The sequence below is a fragment of the Dreissena polymorpha genome, chromosome 7 (genome assembly GCF_020536995.1).
Source record: "Dreissena polymorpha isolate Duluth1 chromosome 7, UMN_Dpol_1.0, whole genome shotgun sequence".
In the NCBI taxonomy this organism is placed as follows: domain Eukaryota; kingdom Metazoa; phylum Mollusca; class Bivalvia; order Myida; family Dreissenidae; genus Dreissena; species Dreissena polymorpha.
In genome coordinates, this window is record NC_068361.1 from 70,060,984 (window position 1) to 70,079,578 (window position 18,595).

The 18,595-nt window shown below is 35.7% G+C and overlaps 1 protein-coding gene across 1 annotated transcript; it reads right to left on the minus strand.

Annotated features, from left to right (window-relative positions):
• Positions 1-8,003: 8,003 nt before the first annotated feature.
• LOC127839175 (U-scoloptoxin(05)-Cw1a-like) lies at positions 8,004-11,407 on the minus strand. Its single transcript, XM_052367406.1, has 3 exons — positions 11,312-11,407; positions 8,678-8,818; positions 8,004-8,380 (listed from the first exon to the last, which is right to left on the minus strand). Exons 1-3 carry the CDS (start codon positions 11,352-11,354, stop codon positions 8,202-8,204), a joined length of 363 nt encoding a protein of 120 aa, XP_052223366.1. The 5' UTR covers positions 11,355-11,407; the 3' UTR covers positions 8,004-8,201.
• Between the last annotated feature and the right edge of the window lie 7,188 nt (positions 11,408-18,595).

An 18,595-nucleotide genomic window follows, 5' to 3' on the forward strand; every position in this document is an offset into this window, starting at 1 on the left:
TATGGGTCTGTAGACTTTTTTGTTTCCGCACGATATCTAGAGAATACTATCTTCATCGCCTTCAAAGCAAATTTTACCGTTTCTATTGAATGAACTTTAAGTTTCTTTGCCCATATGTCAATCGTGCAGATGAAAAGGTCAACACCATCAGTATATGCAGATATGTTTTCAACGGACAATACCAGTTTCTTCGTCGTTTAAAATCTATTTATGCGTAGTTTTTTAATTGAGAAGACATTCTGATTGTTAAACGATTATTAAATATAAAACACATTTCATATTAGACAAATGAAATAGTAATGTGTGTTTTGATCACACTAAACAGTTTTTAAGATTTTGCAAACTTGGCGGCATATTTTCCCTCGAAAAAGTAATTTCCCAATTTGTCGTCTTTTAAATTTTATTCATTGTGGCTTCCTACTGTTCTATGTTGCCTCTGACACGCAATTTGTTTTAAATGCGTTTATTTGAATGATTTACTTTCGTCTTATGACGTTTAATTCTACCATTAGCACGTGTATATTCGTTTGAAGTAAACGTTATAATGCATCAAGTATTTCCATAGCTTAACCCGCGTTCGAAGGGGAGCAACATTCACATTGCTGTGGCTGTTCTAAGTAGTTTCCCATTATCTACATACACACGATTTACAAAAACATATAAACGGTTTGGTTTTCACCTAAATTGCGCAATAGTTAAACATATGCGTCATTGCTAAACAAATGAAAATATGCGCAGCGAAAATGCATGTTCCTAACTACGCAGCCCTTTTACATTACATAATTTTCACAGCCATTTCACATATGCGTTATAGCGCGATAACCTTATTTTCAAATTTAAAGCTGTAGGAAATGGGTATGTATCCTCACGGGCCAATCAAAGATTACCTTTTGCCTTTCAATGATAAGACATGTTTAAATAAAGTGCCATGTCATATAAAATAATTACTGTGTTTAAACAAAAATACAATTTCTAAACTTTACTAACTTTATCCGATTCAACAAACATTGAAACCAGCGTATTTATAATAGAAATATTTATTTGTATTAGTAGCACATCTATATTGTTAGACAGATTATGTATAAAAAAACACATATTAAATAAGAATAGTCAACATGAACATAACAAAAACGTAATACAGCTAAATTAAAACGTTTTAGTATGTGGAAATAAAAGAGATTAAGGGCACACCGTCAACGTTTTCAATGAAAAAATCATGGCACACTGTTTGTTATTGTAAAGAAAAATCTAAAATACATGTTGCCATACGTCACTCTACGAAGAAACGTTTACAGAGATTTCAAAAACATGACAAGAGGAATCGCAACGATGGCAAATCTTGCAGTGATACTGTGAGCGCATTACAGAGGTCTGTGTCACATATACATATGTCAACATCGACCCATTCAATCGTGCCAGATGTGCATCCGGTAGAAGAGGAGGTTGTTGCGCATGACCTAATTACAACTGAAATGAGAAATATACTTTAAACACGGCGATTTGGCGAATTATAAAGTTTTTAGATTTAATTCTGTTGATTGAATATTTATCACAAAATATTGAATGAAATGTTTGTATGTGACTATCACAAAATATTAAATGAAATGTTTGTATGTGACTACTTGTTACTATTGAAGGGCCTTTATAAATGCTTAAATTGATTTCGATGATGCCCAAAGCATATACTATATTTTCAATATCAGATGTTGCGTTTAAACCGCAATGTCGCAGGTCAACCCACAATTGCATTTTTTTTCGGTGCAAACACGAAAGCAAAATACCGCATGCGAGGTGAAATAGTGTTTACACTTACGCTGGCTACCATCCTTCTCTCCTTTGACTTTTGAGCACACTTCGCAATTATCTGCTGATGTGAAACCACTGCAACTGAAATCATCGGCGCAATTACCGTCGAGGATATTCAAACATTCGTAGCAACGTATCGCTCCGCATACACCTGAATGCAAAGCCGTCATTTAACCAAAACTTAACGCATTTATGCCGAGTGGACTCATGCGGCGTCTCATCAGGTTCTGCGCTGTTTGCTTAAAGGAATTTCTGTAAGAAATATTCTAAATATAGAAAAAAATATACTAAACATCTCTAACTTTGGAAATAAATAGATCCAATTAAGAAGGATGGGAGAGTCCACTAGGCATACATGAATTAATATTTCTACCCGATACACGACGTACGTGATTAAGAAATCACCAAAGCGTGTCGAGGATATAAATTACGCATTTAACCAACGTGCAATTATTCATGTTATTACAGCTGATAAAAAAACTGACTATACATTTCAAATTTAATATTTTAATCGTACAACGCGTTGCGTGTATAGCAGTGAAAAAATAAATATGAACGCAATAAATTCACGATAACAACGGTCTATCAATGTATTTTGATAGATCTTTGACAAAAGGTCTTTCAAGTTCATCTTGAAATATGTGGTTAAATCCGGTTGAGCATTGCTTGAAGAAAAATCAATTAGATGTAAAAGGCATTTCAAACTTGCTTACTCAATACCATAACCGTACTCGTAATTTCATTACAATTCAACAATGAGACGAATTTGTTTATAAATGTTAGAGTGTAAAACATGTCATGAAAGCAATTCAATGGGTTTACATATTAATGTCTGTTGCGACGATTGCAGAAAGATTTATACAAGTCAGCTATTTAGGAATATTTTATTTTATGGCCATTAACTTTTAATGGCTAAAACATTATCCAACCATTATGAAATATCCTATTGATATTCGTTTTTGCCAAAAAAGTGTTGATCATCAACATTTATATAATACAAAAGCATGGGGTTATTTATCAAAACCATTTTAATTAAATGAATTCCCTTGGAATGCAATTACAGTTGTCAGGTTTGATTTCAAATTGAATTAGTGGGCCACTGAATATTTTGAGGCGTGTTATCCCATCAAACTAAGTCAAACAAGTGTATCAACATAAATCATCGAAGAAGCTTAATAAATGCTGTGCTACTGAAATACATAAGAGAACTATGTAAATAGAGTTCTTATTGAGCTTTTCCCATTAATACATTGATTGAATTGACATGAATACAATTGAGACAAGATAAACGACGTCCCATCGGGTCCCTTTAATCAATAACGGGTATTTCAAATACACAGGTGTGGCTTAGATTAGCTTGATCGATACCAGGACACCTGCGATGTATATGGGCCGTGCTATGTAAAAAGGGGTTTAATGCATGTGCGTAAAGTGTCGTCCCAGAATAGCCTGTGCAGTCTGCGAAGGCTAATAAGGGACGACACTTTCCGCTTAAATTAGATTTTTGCTACGAAGAGACTTTTTGAAACAAAACCAATATCATTAAAGGGGAAATTGTCGTCCTGATTAATTACCTGTGCGGACTGCATTAAACACATGCATTAAACCCATTTTTCACACAGCACGGCCCATATAATTGATGTTTACTCACTTTTAAAATTGTGTTGGGTCAATTTGACGCAAGGTTGAACATTTGATTCGATACATCCATGAATCTGCGTCTATTGAAGGTCCTTTTTGTTAACTCGTAAATATACAAAAGTACATGATTTAAGCCAATGGCGGAAAAAGAGTGGATATGGGTAAAGATTTTGACCACAATAAATTGTAACAGCAAAGACTTATTAAAAATACGGGTTACAATGGGAAAGATCGAATTTGATTGGACAGAGAGCTCATGTGACCCTTTACCTTTATATCATTGGACAATAATAAAGATTATTTCGGTTAAACACAAGTAATTAAATAAAGGAAAAATCAAGTATTATCGTAACAGAAAAGTAATTATTGGGAGGCGTACAATGACATAAAAAATGTAGGTGAAAATAATATAGTTTATGTATTTCCTAAATATTGGACAAAAAAACAGTAGAATCCATTAAAATAGGGCATTTAATATCAAATGCCATAAAGTAGATTACACTAGAACAGATTCTTTCATAAATGGCATATGGTTAAAAAACACATTTGTCAGTCAAATTGTTGGCCAAATGTCTACGCTGCTATACGATATACATACATGCATAAAGGCTTAATTGATGAAAAAGAGCAACTACGTTCATTCAGTTCATAGATATTTGGCTTTTAGTGTGCGAATTTTTCAAGCCCTGTGTCAATGAATAGAACGTTATATTGTTTTGAATTCATATAATGGGTAAATAAACTCTTTACGTCTTTAACGCTTTAACTCAAGTATAGAACCATTGTGGATATAAACGACAGAAAATGTGTTTAAGCGCAAAAGAGACAGAAAAAAGTATATTAAATTTATTTTACTAAAAAAAATTCATTTTCGCTAATTATGCACTATATTACAAACGGTTTGCCGTATGTATGCACCCTTCATGATACACACAAATACAAATTGTTATTATATGCATTTGTTATAAAAAGATCATCGACATTTAATGCACTTACATTTCTTAGTGTTAGTTTTCTATTATATACTAAAATAATAAATAAACAATTAACAGTATGCATCTATAGTTTGATTCCAAGCCTTTAATATTTCAATAAACTCTCAAAAGTTTGAAGTACTCGTTGTGGTACTTGGGTATTTGTTGCTCTTTACTGTGCATAAATATAATCAAGTTAATAAATATCAATATTATTTAATTGTCTGACCGTGCGTGCCAAAATGTCTACAAATAATAATTAAAAATAAGACGTTAAGTCAAAGGTGCGTGTTCTCGTGATGTCATGAATATAATTATAAAGTACACGTATATATCTAAGAAAAATATTTTCATCGCCAATATGGTTGTATACTCGCTCAAAGTGTATTGAAACTCACGCCTACCCATATACTGTGATTTAGTATTATTGTTACCAAATTGCACTTGCGATTTACATTCCTCAATGTCCGTTGTAGTGAAAGGAATTCTACTCTTTGGATTACGGCGCCCGAGTAAATGTCTCGACGACAACGATCGATTTTGTATAACATTCAAACAAGCGATGTTCATGATAAATTGTTTAATAAAAAAAACATTAATATATACATCACGATATACCTAACGATATACTGCCGTGTACGTATGCCATTACAATACCGTATTTCACGCGAAAATGACAACTTAAACTCGTTTATCTATTCACAGTAGATTACACAGTAGACAGTAGATTACTAAATCGTAGTGTTAAGATAATAAACGTCGATTCTTCGTTTTCTTCGTATGCTAATAAGCGGGATTTGACTGTTCATAAAAGAATCATATGAATATACGATAAATCCGTGCCAAATGCACATGGCATTAATACTATCTTTAAAAATAAGAAAAAATCTTTTTTCTCTTTAAAGGTTGATCGATTTTTTTCATATTTAAACATTATTTAGCATATCCACATGTAGGGCACAGTTTATAATAGTGAATACTTACATTTGAAATAAAGTTACGCGGTAACATTGTACTATTTTCTATCATGATATTGATCAACAATGCTTTAGCAATACGTACAAACTTGTACTCGAATATTTGAAACATACGGGGTTGGGCGTTTTATCTTATTCTTATTCGATGAAGTTACATGTAGTACTTACGCTTATAAAAAATCAAAGAGCTAAAGGCATTGCAGTGGTTTGCTTTTGTCTAAAGCCTTTTGACTCATTCAAAATGTAAACGAAAATACGTATATTGTTTGGTTATAAAATTAAAGTGTCATATTAAAATCGGTATTTGTATGTTTACAATTAACCAATAAGGACTATTCTAATCATATAAACAGTATAACATATCTATACAAAAGTGTCGCATGTGTTTAGAATGGACAGACTTTTGTTTATAAAACTTTTAGGTACATCTACGACTGCGTTTCGATTTTTTAAACGTGATATTTGAATAGAAGAAAAGGGTCTCCGAAAAATAACTTTTCCTGTTGTTTTTTATATCAAACTAACTGCTTTCCAAGTTTACAAAGTTATTCGGTATAAATTTATGAAGACATGTTCTAATTTGGTAACTCAGGCATACATTTTGACCAAACTATACTTGTTCACTGAAACGACTTTGTTAAGAACATTCGTCAGTTAAGGTATCTAATATTCCGTGTATACTATTATTTTTAGACATTTTTAGAATAAATTTTTTAGACCACCGACCATTTTCTAAAGCTGTGATATTTTTACTTAAATATCACTATCTTCAATTTTCAAACTCCGCGGTGACCGTTAATACGTTTTAAATAACCTTGCAATTAAAAAAATGCTTATGGTGTTGCATCGAATTTGTTTACGTATATTCAGCATCAATTATAATTAACATCACTGACCAAGTTCCATAAATCTGATTTTGAATTTAATTTGAGTATGTCCCTTTTGTGTTTAGACATTTGTGTTTAATAACTTTCGTGAAATATGGCATCTCATAAAGATGATATAACGTTAAAACCTTACTTTATCACAATACATATATTATGCATCAATAAGTTACTGACCATATTTCATAACTTTCAAATGCAATTTGACAATCAATTATATATTTTGCGCTTTTAGTCTTACGGTTTAACCCCTAATGTTTCGCATTGTTCATGCAATGGCCATGATCCCAGTTGTTATCATTTTATGTAAGTTAACTTGCTATTCTGTTATTAAGGTAGTGGATATGAAATTATAAATACACATTTTTCTTCTGGTTTAGTTTCCAGAGTTGTATGGTTTGATTTATTTATACATTCCTGTTACCGATATTGTTTTATTTACGTGAGAAACATGTGGGGTTTTTAAAACTTCACTCTACAAACATCGTAATACACATATTGCGTCCGCTAATGCTATTGTTTTTAGAACGGAAAAAAGAAAGTAAACAATGCACATCGAGTGAATAAGGAACTAAAAAATATGTGTCTGATCATGCCCCTCTTCTTACAAGCGTTTATGTCTGACGATTTGTCGGAACTTCTGTGGGTCTGTAGACTTTTTTGTTTTCGCACGATGTCTAGAGAATACTATCTTAATCGCCTTCAAAGCAACTTTTACCGTTCTATTGAATGAACTTTAAGTTTCCTTGCCCATATGTCAATCGTGCAGATGAAAAGGTCAACACCATCAGTATATGCAGGTATGTTTTCAACGGACAATATATAAATATCCACTTTTTTCGTCGTTTTAAATCTATGCCAGCGTATTTTTTTAATTGAGAAGACATTCTGATTGTTAAACGATTGTGTAATATAATAAACATTTCATGTACGACAAATTAAATAGTAAGGTGTGTTTTTATCACACTAAACAGTTTTTAAGATTCTGTAAACTTGGCGGCATGTTTTCCCTCGAAAAAATAATTACCCGATTTGTCGTCTTTTAAATTTTATTCATTGTGGCTTCCTACTGTCTTATGTTGCCTCCGACTTGCGATTTGTTTTTAAATGCGTTTATTTAAATGATTTACTTTCGTCTTATGACATTTAATTCTACCAATAGCATGCGTTTATCCGTTTGAATTAATCGTTATTATGCATCAAGTATTTCCATAGCTTAACTCGCATTCAAAGGGAAGTTGTATTCACATTGCTGTGGTTGTTCTAGTTTCCCATTATTTGCATACACATGATTTACAAAAACATATCAACGGTTTGGTTTTCACCTAAATTGCGCAATAGTTAAAAATATGCGTCATTGCTCAACAAATGAAAATATGCGCGATTGCACAGCGAATAAGCACGTTCCTAAATACGCAGCCCTTTTACATTACATCATTTTCGCAGCCATTTCACATATGCGTTATAGCGCGGTAACCTTATTTTAAATTTTAAAGCTAAAGGAAATGGGTATGTATACTAACGGGTCCATCAAAGATGACCTTTTGCCTTTTAATGATTAGACATGTTTAAATAAAGTGTCATGTCATATAAAATAGTTATTATCTGTGTTTTAAAAAAATACATTTTCTAAACTTTACTAACTTTAGAAATATGTATTTGTATTAGTAGCATATCTATATTGTTAGACCGATTTATTTATATAAAAAAACAAACAGACATATGATTTATAAGAATAGTTTACGTGTACATAATAAACAAGTCATAAAGCAGAAATAAAACGTGTTAGTATAAGGAAATGACAGAAATTAAGGGCACCGGGTCAACTATTTCAAAGAAAAAAATCATGGCATACTGTTAATTATTGTAAAGAAATCTCTAAAATACATGGTGCCATACATCACTCTACGAAGAAATGTTTACAGAGATTTCAAAAACATGACAAGAGAAATCGCAACGATGGCAAATCTTGCAGAGATACTGGGTGCGCTGTTACAGAGGTCTGTGTTACAGATACATATGTCGACATCGACCTCTTGATACGTGCCAGATGTGCATCCGGTAGAAGAGGATTCTGTTTCGCATGACCTAGTTACAACTGAAATGAGAAATATACTTTTTGGCGAATTATATAGTCTTTATATTTTATTCTGTTGATAGAATATTTATCACAAAATATTAAATGAAATGTTTGTGTGTGACTATTTGTTACTATTGATGGGCCTTTATAAATGCTTAAATTGAAATCGATGATGCCCAAAGCATATATTATATTTTCAAAATCAGATGTTGCGTTTAAACCGCAATGTCGCAAAATCAACCCACAATTGCAATTTTTTGGTGCAAACACGAAAGCAAAATACCGCATGCGATGTAAAAAAGTGTCTACACTTACACTGGTTACCATTCATCTCTCCTTTGACTTTTGAGCACACTTCGCAATTATCTGCTGGTGTGAAACCACTGGAACTGAACTCATCGGCGCAATTGCCGTCGGAATACGAACATTCGTAGCAACGTATCGCTCCGCAAACACCTGAATGCAAAGCCGTCATTTAACCAAAACTTAACCCATTTATGCCGAGTGGACGTTCCCATCCGTCTAAATTGGATAAATTTATTTCCAAAATAAGGGATGCATTTCTATATTTAGAATATTTCTTACAGAAATTCATTTAAGCAAACAGCGCAGACCCTGATTAGACGCCGCATGATGCGGCGTCTCATCTAGGTCTACGCTGTTTGCCAAGGCCTTTGTTCTAGATGCTCGGCATAAATGGGTTAAACAAACTGATAAACTGATAAAACTGATAGTTTTAAAACTGTTTAAGCACATCATTAACTAATGAAATGAAATTGAACCTACATATTAAACATCTCCTAGCGTTACAACAGATAATTTCGAAAATCTAGAGATAAATAAAAAAACTTAAAGCAATGCATATAACAATTACATTTTCGGTGTTATGCGCCTAGACTTAACTACGACACCACTCACCGACGCGAATATTTACGCCGACCTATCAGAACTTTGCAACCGATATACAACTCTAAAAATTTTTAAACATGTTTGTTTCTAATAAATTCCGAATCGTTCCAAAACTTCGTAGCTAAGTCTTTTTTCATATCCGTTTAAATGCTTATTACATTACGAACATTTGAATGCGAATAGCAAACATGTACGTTACACAATATAAAGAAGTGGAACTCTAGCTGCTAGAGCAGTATTGAATTCTCATATATACAATTAGTTGGTCCTTTAACATTAACCCATTCATGCCTAGCGTCTAAAAAAAAGGCCTTGGCAAACAGCGTAGGGTTCAAGCCAAAGGCGGAGAAGGAGTGGATGTAGGTGTAAATTTTGACCACCATAAATTGTAACAGCAAAGCCTCATTTATAATCGGGGAAACAATAGGCAAGATCGAATGTGATTGGACAAAGAGCTCGTGTGACCCTATACCCTGATATGATTGGACAATAATACAGATTATTTCGGTTCAGCACGAGTAATTAAATTTAAGGATAAAACCAATCTCCACGCAGAGTCTTCGTTCCTTGCTCTCACGTACATTCTCTGCCATCACACGAAAACCCTACCAGATTTGGTAGTATTTTATTTTATTGGTTGACGTATTAGAATTTTAAAAGCAGTATCATTTTCTAGTATATTTTGAAAATAGTGTATAAGTATAGGTTCATAATAAAAAAAATACCCACATTAAAAAATAAATAAATAAATGTAAAATCATTGTACCACGTGGCTAGGCTATCATCACGTGGTTGGTTATGAAGGAATGGATTTGATCCAGCTATGCTGGTTCCCGTTAAATCTCTGCGGGAGGTTGGGATAAAACAAGTATTATCGAAAGTAACAATTTGGAAGGCTTACAATCACAGGTGATTAGCATGTGGCTATGATATTTATAAGTGAAAATATCATTTGAATGATAGATAATCATATAACGAAAAATCAATTTTTCTGGAAAAAAAATGTTCACTATCAAATATAAATATAACAAAGTATCCAACTCAAAATTACCAGAAAAAGTTTAAATATTAAAAAGAAATATAATATTGCAGTTTACCGAAAGGCTTGCGACAACAATTGGTTGTTTTTATACCTTTATTGGTTACAACAATTTTTACAGTTATCGAATCAATTATACACAAAAATCCACATAATAACGCGCAGGCATCCATTTAGGTGACAGTTTCGCATGCGCAAAAAAAAATTCAGCACGATTGCGAATAGTCCGCTCTCTTATCCGCTTCGGCATTTGAAATTTGCATGGGAATATAAACACGGAAAAAGTTGTATACACAATAAATTTGGCTATTTCTTAAAACTTCATACTTCATTTAATAGCAAAAACCTGTAATTCGAAAGCGAAATTGAAGCGTGTCTTGCTGAATTATATTATAAAGTTAATTAATCAAATTGTCATTTATTAGTTGAATTCATATTGGCTTTGTTATTGAGCTCCAGACAGCCGAAATGTGCTTCCGCCTGCGGCCTCAGGCAAATACGGCTGTCGTCAGCTCAATAACAAAGCCAATATGAATTCAACTAATTTATAACATTATAATACAAATTGTTATTATATGCGCTTGTTATAAACCCGTCATCGACATTTAATATTATTATATTTCTATAAGATGTATTTAGTAATAATTTCAAGCGTGAAACGCGTGTTATTATTGTGTTAGTTTTCTATTATATACTAAAATCACATTACAATATCCGCTCATGAAACACATATTTTGTCACAATGTATGATTAAATATATACATACTTCGAAACTAACACATAAATAATTACGAGTATGCATCTATATTTTGATTCAAAGCCTCAAAGATTTGAAACAACTCTCAAAATGTGTAGTACTAGTTGTGGTGCTTTCGTATTTGTTGCTCTGTACTGCACATAAATATAATCGTGTTAGTCTAATAAATATCAATTTTATTTAATTGTCTGACAGTACGTGCAAAAATGTCTATAAATAATAATAACAAATTAGAAGTAAATACCTGCACAGCACACAAGGAATACAAACGCCACAAACAACTTCATTTTTATGCGCGATATCTTTTTTAACGTTCAGCGGGTACGAAGTACTGGCGGGTTATGAAAGAACTGTCGTGGTAAGGGTTTTGTGCGCATGCGCGGTTGCTTAGTTATATCACCATTGTATATATTTTATCAAATACGATTGAGTTGTTAAGCGTCTTTGCTATCTTTAAAAATGGTCATATTGAACGAGCCGGTGTCAACCACTCGAGCGCGCGGTGATATATCTTAAGCGCTCACGCGATCGGGCCATGCTGAATAAGTAAGGCTTTGAATATTATTATTCCAAAGTAAATGTTAATGTCACCATAACAGATTTTAATACGTATAGCTTGAATAATTATTAATACGGTCCTATTCAGTTTGGAGCACTTACATTACATCAAATATTTAATGGTTATTTTAATGTTTGATTTTGAAGTGGGTACCAAAGAGGAACGTTGTTTGTTGAAAACAAAAAAAAACTAATCCGTCATACTTTAGAATGTGGTAAGGTCTTTGATAACAAATGGCCTTGTATAATAAACACATAAAAGGGAAAAACAGATTGATGTTTTTTTTAAACTCAACAAAAAAATGAAACGACATGAGAGTGTTTACAGTATAGTTCCTTTTATTCCTCTTGTATGAAAAACGTTAAGACGCACCTAAGTTAAAAGGCAAATAGTCGGGCAGGCGTAAGAAAACAAATTTAATCAGCACAAACAAGATTTGTGTTTCATTTCAAGACCATTTGTTATATTGGAGAATGTTTTCTCATTTTTCCCCAGTATCAGAAAGTTAAAAACTTTCAAAATTTAACAAGCGTAACAGGTCACACACGTCTGAGTTAAAGCTGATTATTTAAGGGGATATGATATTGCTCAGCGGTGAGGATTCTTTACATCGCCATGGGGTTGCTCTCATCGTCAGAAAGGAGGTAGTCAACAGCGTCATCAGTTGCATTCCAGTCTCCAGCAGACTCATTTCCATCGGTATATCAGCGAAATCTCACAACATCACAAGCGTCCAGGTCTACGCACCAAAAACTGACTACAAAGACAAGGAGATTGAACAGTTCTATGAAGAATTAGAGTGCATCATTGTCAAGGTCCCTAAGAAAGACACCCTCATTGTCCAAGGCGACTTGAACACCAAGGTTGGACCAGACGCAAACCAAGACTGGTCTGGGACAATCGGTAGATTTGGCTTAGGGGAGACCAACAACAGAGGATTGCAACTTCTTGAGCTCGCCAAAAGCCACCACACCGCTGCACCCACACAAACCGTCCAGAACAATGACCTAGCATGCTCGCAACGAGAAAGTACACAACCAGATCGTTTTCATACTGGCGCCGCAAGGTTCAAGTCCAGCATCAATAAGGCAAACTCAATAACATTTTCTAGCGCGGACATCGGCAGTGACCATGAGTGCGTGCACACCACCATCAAGCTAAAGTTAAAAAGCAAGCGTTTCACGAAGCACCCTCGCGTTAGATTTGACTTGGAGCAATTGAAAGATCCAGTGACAACAGAGGTATTTCAAGCACTGATAGGTGGCAAGTTTGCAGCCCTGAATATCTTAGACAATGACATCGACAACATAACCAACAACACATAGGATGCCTTATTGTCATCGGCTTAAGAAGAGCTTGGGAGAGGAAGAACAAGCCATGGGTGACGAATGAAATCATGGACCTATGTGACAAAAGAACAAAGCTGAAGCATGATAAGTACACCATCATGGACTCAGAGGGATGTAAGGAAGAGGATGATACAGGCCGAGGAGGAATGGATTTAGGTACAATGTATCATCACCGACAAAGAGATTACCGCAGGCAGCAGTAAGAAGGCCTAAAGCACCCTCAAGACCCTCACGAAGACCAGTTAGCCCAAGTCCAGTTTTATGTCAGACGCTGACGGGAATCTCCTTACCGAGGGTGCCGTAGTGATCAACAGGTTGACGGAATACTACAGTGACCTCTGTCGCAAAAATCTTGCGAGAGTATTATAATTATTTCATTCATTTAATTGGTTTTACATTTAAATGACCTGCTATACTGTACAATTCCCAGAATCATCATTGTTATTGAGCATTATGTTATTATCTAACATTGAGTTTAAGGCGCCGTTATAGTACCCTTACAGTTCCGGTATCGGCGGTTGTAAGAACCGTTTGTCATGTACATGCACTTCATGGTTTCTGTCGTTTTGGCGGTAAAATCGGGTATATAAAGAGTGTAATTTGGTGCGTTAAAGGGGGAGAAAATATAATGAACTAGAAATGGCGCGGCAGAGGCCGACGCGTATCCCCACGCCGCATGTTTGACCCAGGGGGCGCCCCAGGGTTGATAATGGGGCATAGTTGAGATTGACCGTATTGTCATAAGATATGTTCAGTATCAATTTTAAGTAAGTCGGTGTAGAAATGAAGAATTTATAGTAAAAGGCAATTTTGGATGGGCGTGGTCTATGTGGTCTATGTGGGCGAGGGCGCCCCACGGTTGGTAATGGGACCGTGCATAATTGAAATTGACCGTATTGTCATAAGAGATGTTCAGTATCAATTTGAAGTAAATCGGTGTAGAAATGAAGAAGTGATAGTAAAAGGCAATTTTGGGTGGGCGTGGTCTATGTTGGCGGGGGCGCCCCAGGGTTGGTAATGGGGCCATACATAGTTGAGATTGACCGTATTGTCATAAGAGATGTTCAGTATCAATTTGAAGTAAATCGGTGAAGAAATGAAGAAATTATAGTAAAAGGCAATTTTGGGTGGGTGTGGTCTATGTGGGCGGAGCGCCCCAGGGTAGGTAATTGGGCCATGCATAGTTGAGATTGACCGCATTGTCATAAGAGATGTTCAGTGAAGTTGAAGTAAATGGGTGTAGAAATGAAGAAGTTGATGTAAAATAACATTAAAAAAAATGAGTGAAAATCCCTGACCTGGCCGGAACCCAACCCACATAACTTTTGGCCCAGGGGTCAGATCAAAATTCCAAATAGTTCAGGGTCGCACATATGCTCATAACTACCATGTGTATAAGTTTCAAGGTTCTAGTGTAGGAGAAGATATTTACCAGGACGGACGGACGGACAGACAGACGGACGGCGGAGATAACCACAATTCAAAAAGAGTGGGGATAAAAAGCATAGGAAATATCTAAAATTATTTAAGTATAAACTATATTTTGTAACAACTGAGGAATATTAAAGAAAAGAAAAAGTTAAAGTGTGTTAATTGTCTTACACGTGATTAGTTTGAATCGGTGTGGTTAAGTCACTAAAAACTCTACAACAACCAGCTTCAACCAGGCTCCAGTCTCCTTCAGTACTATCCCAGACCAGAACTTAAGACGAAAGTCCGTCCATACTTAAGGCAGAGGCGGTTATTGCAGTGCGTAGTCTAAAGGCATGAAAATCTCCGGGAGTGGACAACGTCCCTTTTGAGCTGATTAAGCACGGAATAGAGGCAACGACTGCAGCAATGACGGCACTTTGCCAAAAGATCTTGGAGGAGAAGAAGTGGCCTCAGGAGTGGAATCAGTCACTGGTCATACCCCTATCGAAATGGGCAACCTCAAAGTTTGCGAGATTTACCGCAACATCAGCCTCCTTAGTCATCCCAGCAAAGTCATGCTACGCATCATCCTTAATCGATTAAAAAATAAGGCCGAGTAACTGTTTGCCGAACATCAAGCTGGATTCAGAGCTGGGCGGAGCACAGTGGAGAAGATCTTCAACTGCAAAATCAATAGAAACACCTACAACATCAATGCGAGCTCTTCCACAACTTCTTTGACTTTAAGAAAGCTTTCGACCGCGTGTGGCATGATGGACTATTGCATGTTATGAGAGGATTCAACATTGACGAAGAACTGGGCAAGTCATTCAAGAACTCTACGGAAACGCCAGCAGCGCAGTACGTCTCAACGGACAGAGTGTGACTTCTTAAGGACATCAGTGGACGTCCGTCAGTGATGTCTGTTGTCTCCTGTGCTGTCTAACCATTTAATTGAGAAGATAATGCTGGAGACTCTCCATGACCACCACATCTATAACTCGATCGGTGGAAGACCCATCTCCAACTCGAGATTCGCTGACGAAATTGACCTCATGGGTGGCACCAGCAGTAAAGCATTGATCATTACGAACAGACTCTTTGAAAAAGCAGGAGCATACGGGATGGAGGACAGCGCGGAGAAGTCCAAGATCATGTTGAACAGCACGACTAACACCAATGCAGACATCACTATGAACGACGAGAATCTTCAAGAAGTGACCAGCTTCAAGAACTTGAGCGCAACGCTTTCCAATGATGGTACCAGTACCGCTGCATTGCGTTGCAATGGCGACCGCAGCGATTGCCAGAGTGAGCAGTTTGTTGACAAATAGTTTCATCAGCTTCGCCACCAAGTACATGCTCTACAAGTCCCTCGTAGTCTCCATCCTGCTCTACAGTTGCGAGACCTGTACCCTCTACGCGGACACAGAACATTTGAACATAAATGTCTCAGAAGACTGCTTCGCATCTCCTACACGGAGCTCAAGACCAACGAATACGTGCGGAACATGACTGCAACACTTGTTGGTCCACAAGAGCGCCTACTGGCGACCATCAAACGACGAAAGCTGGCTTGGTCTAGACACGTCACCAGGCACGACTCTCTGTGCAAGATTGTTCTCCAGTGCACGCTAGAGGGAGGTCGACGTTGAGGCCGTCAGAAGAACAACTGGATAGACAATGTAAAAGAGTGGACACACAACAGACCTGATTTGAGTATTACATACATAACTCATTGTATGAGAACGGATGGCCGGGTGGTCTAAGCGTTAGACTTTTACTCCAGGGCTCAGTTGTTCGAGCCCAGTTGAGATTTACTTTTGTTCTTTCTTTAATTCTATTCTTGATTTTTACTGGAGCATATTAATTCTTATGCTTACGTTTATCAATATAAAGCATTTAATGACAAACTTCACAGTCTGCCAAAATCTGTGAAAAGGTCCCTTTAATTTGACCTTTAAAAACAATAATGCGAAAAAAAAAATTCTTAAAAGAAACCTCATAATTGCGGTAATAAAAATACTTTTTGTAAAAAAAACAAAACGCGCGTTGGTTTGGGACTACTTTCAGCGTTGTTTTATGGTTAGGTGAACAACGTTTATATGAGTCAATCATATAGGGGTTGGTGTTGATGCTTGTTGGCTGACTGTTTGGTTGGTTGGTTGGTTGATTGTTGGTTTGGGTTGGTTGATTGTTAGTTTGGTCGTGTTATTTGTCCCTTGGTTAAATAATTGATGTGTAGATTAATTTGCTGGTTGCTTGATTGGGTGTTTAGTGTTTGGGTGATTGATTGACTTGTTAATTGGATTGCTGGTTGCTTGATTGAGTGTTAGGTGTTTGGGTGATTGATTGAATTGCTGGTTGGATTGATGGTTGCTTGATTGAGTGTTAAGTGTTTGGATGATTGATTGACGTGCTGGTTGGTTGGATTGATGGTTGGTTGTGATTGGATTGTCTTTGTTTTCCGAAGCCCTCCCCATTATTTATCTTTACAGTTGCACAATGCATTATAATTCTATTTAGAAAGACGAATACAAAGACGTATGCTGTAAACAATCTGATTTTATTTTAATTGAGCGTTTTTTTAGAAAAACATTGGTCGTTTACTTGAAAAAAAATTATTCAGGGACTTTTCTTTTCAAAAATCGTACAACTTATTTTACTATCGTCTGTGTTTTAATGCGCTTTAAATGATCACAACCATCTCGTGAACGATTGAATGGACGTGAAAAGAACCCTAACCCTCGTTCAGACCAAACAACGATTTTTCACTTAAAGACACGAATATTTACACAAACCTATCAACACTTAGCAATCGATATTTTAAAGCCGGTATACAATTCTATATGTTTGTTTCGATTCACGGAGTTTCGTTCCTACGTTTTTAGACAACCCGGACAATCGTTCCTGCATTACTTTGATAACCCGGACATTCGTTCATGCGTTGTTTTGACAATCTGGACATTCGTTCTTACATCATATTGGCATCGGGATATTTGTTCCTACATTATTGCTATTCCGGACATTCGTTGGTTAGTAACATTTATTGCAATTAGTTCCAATTTTGTAAACGGAATATAACATGAGAATCGCATAAGAAGTTGATATGAAGCTTAGAACGAGTTGACCATTACTATACATATTCATGTCTCAATTTGCTAAATTTTGTGATAAAATAGCTATCTCCGGATTATACTTGTCATATGATATATTAAGGTTATTTGATATAACTTGGCAAAAATGCAATCGATCACTTCGCATGATATAATATTGTTTCCCTACCTCAAATGTACAGGTCCTACTTAAGAGTTCAAACATAATATTAAGCCATTAACCACATTGTTCGGTCTGTAATTTTGTCATTCCTCATGCTAACTTAGACTGAGATCTATACAAATACGACATTTCGTGTTTAACATCCGTGTCCCTATCAACATGACAAAGGTCATGTTGATAGGGTTCTTTTCACGTTCTTTTCACGTCCATTCAATCGTTCACGAGATAGTTGTGACCATGTCAAAGGTCAATAAGCACGTAGTCACATATAAATAAGATACATTAAAGAGACACAAATAAGATAAATAAGACACATTTGCCTCTTTCATTTCTTAAAAAAAGCACGTGAAGCTGAAGCAATACATTTATTACTCACACATTATTCTAAAAGTCGACAGACATCACAAGTTCAAAGAGTGAACCACAATTAAATAAGATCCATTTTCGCATGATACTGGTTGTATAGCAAGCAATACATTACTGACACATTATCCTAAACGTCGACATACAACATAAGTTCAAAGAGGGAACCACAATTAAATAAGATCTATTTTCGCATGATACTGGTTGTATAGCAAGTAGGCACATATTTATTAAAGCTTGCATTAGTTGTAATAATGTGTTGTGTGCGCGTGCCATTGAACGCTGCGTTACGCGAGAGGTGCGATTTAAATTACACATAATTAAAAACTGATAGCGTGCTGGCATCAACTCTATAATATCAACTAATATAACCACCACACACGTGCATTTCTGCACAATTTCTGAGCGGGGCTATTTTCCAAAGGACCGCGCAATGACAAAGAAATGCTTCAATGCACAGCGGAATAAAATAAATGACTGTCTGCACAAAAACGCGTGTGTTATAGAACTGAAAAAAATCGTTTTCCCGCGGATTATGACACCGATACGGTGCACTTGAATCAAG